At 39.6% G+C, this 6148-nt stretch overlaps 1 protein-coding gene across 10 annotated transcripts in view; it reads right to left on the bottom strand.

Moving 5' to 3' along the window:
* Nucleotides 1–517: 517 nt before the first annotated feature.
* LOC111250078 (membrane-associated tyrosine- and threonine-specific cdc2-inhibitory kinase-like) overlaps nt 518–6148 on the bottom strand; it is a 9919-nt gene continuing 4288 nt past the window's right edge. For 8 of the 10 annotated variants that reach the window (XM_086986525.1, XM_086986523.1, XM_086986521.1 and 5 more), the window contains 6 exons: nt 4671–4886; nt 4175–4397; nt 3400–3636; nt 3100–3244; nt 2361–2597; nt 518–1722 (listed from right to left, as the gene is read on the bottom strand). In XM_086986525.1, the coding sequence (XP_086842651.1) occupies nt 1635–1722; nt 2361–2597; nt 3100–3244; nt 3400–3636; nt 4175–4397; nt 4671–4886 (1146 nt within the window). In that variant the 3' untranslated portion in view covers nt 518–1634. The remainder of the gene's footprint in view (nt 1723–2360; nt 2598–3099; nt 3245–3399; nt 3637–4174; nt 4398–4670; nt 4887–6148) is intronic. The other 2 variants (XR_015326051.1, XR_015326050.1) reach the window with 2 other exon arrangements.

The raw sequence follows: 6148 nt of genomic DNA, 5'->3' as shown, positions 1-6148 counted from the left end.
CCATACACCTACATGTAGGAGGACAGCATAGGTGTAAATCTGTCAAAAACATTTTGCAAGAACATCATACTCGTCACTACGTATAGTGGCCCTACAAAGCATGTGACACTTTACCTAAACCAATAAATAAAGGTTATGTCAACGTTACGAGTATGGTAACTGACCGAACATGACTCACACATATGATCATACGTATTCACGTATACCTATCTATCCGACCGGGAGTTGTAAAATGTACAGCTGTTTTTGCATCTCTTCGGACCACATGGTAATACCTATTTTTTCTTATATACCCATACATACATGCATTCAATATATTAGAATCACAGCGCGTCATATGGAAGTTTTGCTTTTAAAGGCAGGAGAACCCCATAAGATCATCGACTTTTCACAAGCAGTGCTTCTCTTCTCATCCTGTGAGGTTAGCGTTGACAAATGCCGCCTTTAATATGACTGTATTTGCTGATCCATTCTAGAATTTGCTTATTATTTTTACTATTATTAATTACCGCAATGCTTTGGTTAATTATACAATATTAGCTGGGCCCAGCCTATTGTTTTAGCTTCTATTTGATATATAGGTAAATATCTAAATTACATCCTTCTCTACACTACGCAATCACACAATAAATGTTAATCGATAAACGTACGTGAATATGCGCCTTAAACAACGGTTTTTTAATTTTACTGTTTCAAATTAAAGTTGATTACGACATCTGGTTCCTTCCCTCTTAAATTCCTGCCAAAAGTACTTGAGCTCGATTTCTTGCTAGATGCACAATCTGGACATGAACCAACGAAAGGATTTAATGGCCTTTTAAGTTTTGGAGTTCTGCCTAGAGTCAGCTCCACATTAGTATCACCTAAAACGAACAGACCAATATAGAGAAAAGACAGAAACCACTTCAGTTATGATAGTTTCTGTATCAAATCACAATGTGTTTTAAATGTTGAGGACGACATGGCGCTATTCGCAACTGCGAACAAAGTCAAACTGCTCTTATTCGAATCGTATGAAATAACGATACGTTTTAAGACGTATTAAAAGAAACAGTAGGTGTCAGACCTCAAACAGATAATAGCGTCGTGTGTGTTATAAAACAAGTCGATTTATCGATGTCAACCATCATCCCAGGATACACCCGGTTTAATGTTTCGTTCATTGATATTTTACTTTAACAGCAATTAATTTTCATACGGAGCATGTGACGCTTGATGGATTCGTACGGTACCTTACGAGAACTTACGAGGTATCAAGTCCTCTTGGAAGCTTGAGAGTCCATTATTGAGGTCTGTTAGGACCTAAACCAGATGTTGACAGTCTTCTACAAGACCTGTATTAAGGCGTATGCAAGACCCCAATATAGACCTCAGTATGCCGTTGTCGAAATATCTTACATCCTTTCAGTCATAAACCTTTAACCTGTCAATAATAACCTTTCTGCGTAGTAAGAATTGTTCCACTCTGCGAGTGTAAATGAGGTCGAGCTACACGTGACAAAGTGGAAAGCTAGATACAAAGTATAAGAAACGATTTGTGATGCCACTCAGTCTTATCTGAGATTGCTCAGTCCTGGTGGTGAGCTCAGTCAGCCCGCCGTCGCATAACCTTTGCACTCTTGATCAGAATGACTTCATGCTTCATCAGCGAAAGCCCCGGAAAGGTTGATTGGAGCCGCACTACTTTCATCATCCGAATCTGGCGTTTCGCGCACTCCAAACCTGCAAAAATAATGATGAACGAGTGACAATGATAACAGAAAAAGTTATAAGCTCAATCGAGATGCAACTAAGTTAGGCCAGGAACGTGATGACACGCTATTTAATTTTCTTACATAAATGTTAATCATTGAGATTTTGGCATTAAAATGTAAACCTGCCCCGCTTTGCGCTCCTTCTGAAACACCTAAGAGAAACTTGGCATGAATGGCGTAATGTTCTACGAAAGCGATGCGATAGAAAAAAGCACGAAGAAATCACAAAGCTTCACTCGTGTACAACTGACTACATCCTATAGCATACACGGCGACAAAATCAAAACGGACTGTTTATCGTAATGGGCACGTGTTCATCAGCTATTTCTAGTCCCAGACGAAAACGAGTCCTATTAAAAAAAAACTCGCCATAGAGTCAATGCGTTGTTTTCAGAGTTCGAACAAAATCAGCTACCGTCTAATCCTTCGGTGCGTGCTGGACGATCCCAACCTAGAATTTTATCCGAAATCGATCGGCTACGTTTTCGGTGGTTGCACATGCAGGAAATTTTGTTGAATTATGCTTTCGTTTAGACACGGTTTTAGAAACAACGCGTAAGAAACATTCTCCATTTAGACCTGCTATTTTGTATATAATGAACATACCCTTTGTTGCGTAAAGGGTCAGAGCTTCTTCGTGCGCTACGAGGATCTCGTATGCTTGCCCGTGGTGTAACTGGAGCAGGTGGGAACAGCGATCTCCTGGACGGTGCTTGTTGCTGAGGTTGTGCGTGCTCTTGCTGTTGTCTTGGTAAAACAGCCCGCACCTTTGATACAACGTCCACGGGTAGGAAACTACTCAACATTTGGACGACATTTGAAACTATTCCTCGAACACGTGATCTATCCGAGCGGAGCCAAAAGCAGAAAGCACAAACATTTAATGACATCAGTATCTCCTGGAAGCAGCAACCTGACAGGTTTTTTACCCTTGGCAACAGCCAAAGGGGCTCTTCTTGTGGAGCGTCATGTTAAAATTTGTAATATTTCTAACTCTTGTTCATTAGAAAGAGTATACAAGGGTGCAACATCTTCTAGTCCTTGTGCTAGTGAACCGCGCATGAGTAGTATCGCAACTGCAAAGGTAAACCAAACGTAAAGATACCGTACCACTCGATGCTTGCCATCGTGATCTGCGGAAGGTGCTTTCACAATTTGTACAACCTGATGGCTTTGATATCAAGACAGGATCTCGATGCCCCCACATTGGGATTAAGTGTATCAAATAAGCTTTTTCTTGCGAATATTTTTTCATACAGCACAAACTATAAATCAGATGACGGCGTGTTAAGACAGCGCTGTTCTTAAATATAAACCGCGGGAAGTGTGTATATATATGACGTACATGACTCGGTCCCGCGCTAACTGTTGTTGTCGCGCTTGCCTATGCTGATGCACGATCGGACTCTCAAGGAGAGCTGCCGCAGATGGCCGTACTCGATCCTCGGCCAACATCAATTTCAAAACCCCCCAGAGATCCTGGCTTTTCACTGTAAAAATATGATTACCAAGCAGGCAATAGACTATAATTGTTACGATGGTAGATATGAGCACCAAAAGTTTCCTATACCATACGTGCATGACAGGATGCCGCACGTTCCTTATCGACTTCGATACGCCAGTTACAATGACTCGCTTCACTTACTTCGTATGTCACGTGCGAGCGACTCGTTTGCGGTCCAACTGTTTGGCTCTGTCTTGAGCTCTAACCAGTTGTCTCCGTAGTTTCTGTGCTTCGGACGGATGAGACCTAATGCCATCTGTGCAACTGTACATCCAATCGCAAAGACATCAGCTAGTTCGGTAATTACTCCGTTAAGCGCCTCTGGAGCTAAATATCGACCATCACCTTCATCGTCCATTAAACCCGGTTCATCTGCATCTGCATTTAAGAATACACATGAACAGTTAGTTGGTATCGTGGTTATCAGATTAGTTAATGACACGATCACATAACAATTACCATTGAAAGGAATCCTAACTTGTAACAATAATTACTTATTCTTTAACACACGATTTAAAAAACAGGGAACATGTGTTGTACAGGGTTAAGACCGCTAAGTATTCGTACCATTGATAGCAAATTACCTATGATTTGTTGTGTTTGCTGCCGAGACAAAACCGGGTTATTGATTTAAATATCTTATGATTTCTTTGTGCTTTCTTTTCCTATCACACATTCCGTATTTCTATTTTAACTCTTTGAAACAAGCGGAAAGGCAATGTCTGAGGTATTTCAGGGGCAGCTAGCGCTACTTTCGTTAAAATGCACATTCTCCTAGTCTTTTTTTATTCTTGTCTGACCACGAATTCTGGGGAGGCAGTAGGTAAGAAATACCCGAATTATCAATACAAACGTTAAAAATCGACGACCTTTGGCATTTTTGATTCTAATCAAGTTTCCATGAAAGAAGACTTACCCTTTGCTACACCGAAATCGCCGAGTTTAAAACAACCGTCTCGTAAACCGAGGAACGTGTTATCCGGCTTGATGTCCAGATGAATTAGCCTCAATTTATGCAAATATTCCGCAGCCTGAAGTAAATCAACTAATACCGCCCAACAAAGGCTCTCGGGCACTTTCTCCGGCGCTGTGGGTCTTGGATCTGGATAATCATTGGGATCCCCATCAGTGAGATGTTTCTGTAAACCAAATCAGCAGGCGAGCAAATGATTCGTTAGGTTCTGTAAATATTACAAAAAAAAATACAAATTTTACAATAGACAGCCTTTTTAGTTTCCAGGTTGTACTGTGTATATGTTCTGCTAAAAATACCTACTAACTACCTACTACTGAACCAGAAAATGTAGCCATGATTTATTTATTAATCTATTATTATATTAGCTTTTTTCAAGCTAACATTTGTTAACATCGTTGACTCAAGTTAGCATTCGACCAAGGGTGTATTCTTTTACCAAATGCGTCATAAGATCCATCGCGCATAGCTCTGTTTGAATATAAAGCACGCGGTTTTCCTGCCAAGCGTATTTTAAGCCAACAATGTTTGGGTGAGGGGGTATCCTTTCCATTATTTGAACTTCACGCGTAACAGTGCGCCGAACGTGCTCATTAGTGAATTCCTGTCCTATGCGCTTTACTGCGTACAAGTGCCCATCTTCTCTTGAACGGACCTAAAAATTTCAAAGATTGAAAGAATTACACATGTGTTTCTTTAAAAGAAACATATCGAAAAATATATGAAGTGACTTAGGTCCCATACACTCCTTTATGAGCTCTTTTGTTAATACATTGCACCTCTTTTTGCACTTACCTTATAAATTCAATTTTGTGTACCATCGAATCCTTCAAAATGCTTTTTGAAGTACGAACACCGTGCCTCAGAGTAGTATATTAATATCAAAAATCTAAAAAATGTATGGGTACAACAACAGATTTCACAGATTTGGTTACATGCTGGTCAGGACCCTTTAAAGCTTCCAACTCCTACGTTTTTGATCGTTCACAACTGGTATAGCTAGGCGTTATGTGCGAAGCTTGTTCTCAAAACACTATCATTACCAGCACACTAGTTTGTTGCTCGCTATTAAAGGTTGTGTTCATAATGGGAGGATATCTGCTGGTGGCGCGCGATGGAGATTTCTTTATTTCTCATTTAACATCTCGCTTACTTGAAGTGAACTGGATTTTTTTATATGCATTGTGAGCATCGCGATCTGACATAGACAGTGCGGAATAAGGAGCAAGCTTTGCAAATTTGGAAAATGTAAGGGGACTAAGTGAAATTCGGCAGAATATAGCAATGTGCAACAATGGTTCAGACAGGGAAGATACACCTTTGACAGCCTAAAAATGTTTAATAGAATAACTAACATCGAAAACTGAATGTGAATCACTAAAATTGGAGGATACACAAATTATTAGTATTACTTTGTGGAAAGAATGCTGGATTAGCTGCGTATAAATTTATTATTTCTAACAGTTCGAAGAACATATTTTAGGTACACATAAACGGGATAACACCGAATTATCGTGAACGTCGGTGAAAATGTTACTCGTCTAAGTGCTCTTCTTCGTAATGAACTGACGCTTTCTCAGACACGCGAGGATATAAATTTTGATTTAGTAATATAGCCTTTTTTATTACGGAATCTGTAGTCAAAGCAATCACAGGGATTTGCTTTATTCAAATTTTGACAATTTCTTCTAATTTTGGTAGAATGATTCTTAAAAAAGTTAATTTTTTAGCTATTTTTTGATGAATTCCGAGCGTCGAGCATTAATATTTGTAGAACAAGCTATCAGATTCTGGTTTGCGCGTCTACTGAAGAAAACACGCAAGCCAACTAAGTTTTCATCGTTCGAATCAGATGCACTAAATAAGTAACTATGTTCTGAAATTGCGACTATTTCTTACATGGGCTTACTGATACAA

The sequence above is a fragment of the Varroa destructor genome, unplaced genomic scaffold (assembly GCF_002443255.2).
Source record: "Varroa destructor unplaced genomic scaffold, Vdes_3.0 BEIS01000004.1, whole genome shotgun sequence".
NCBI lineage: Eukaryota > Metazoa > Arthropoda > Arachnida > Mesostigmata > Varroidae > Varroa > Varroa destructor.
Note: the sequence above shows the minus strand (reverse complement) of the source record. Positions and strands in the feature narration are given on the sequence as shown.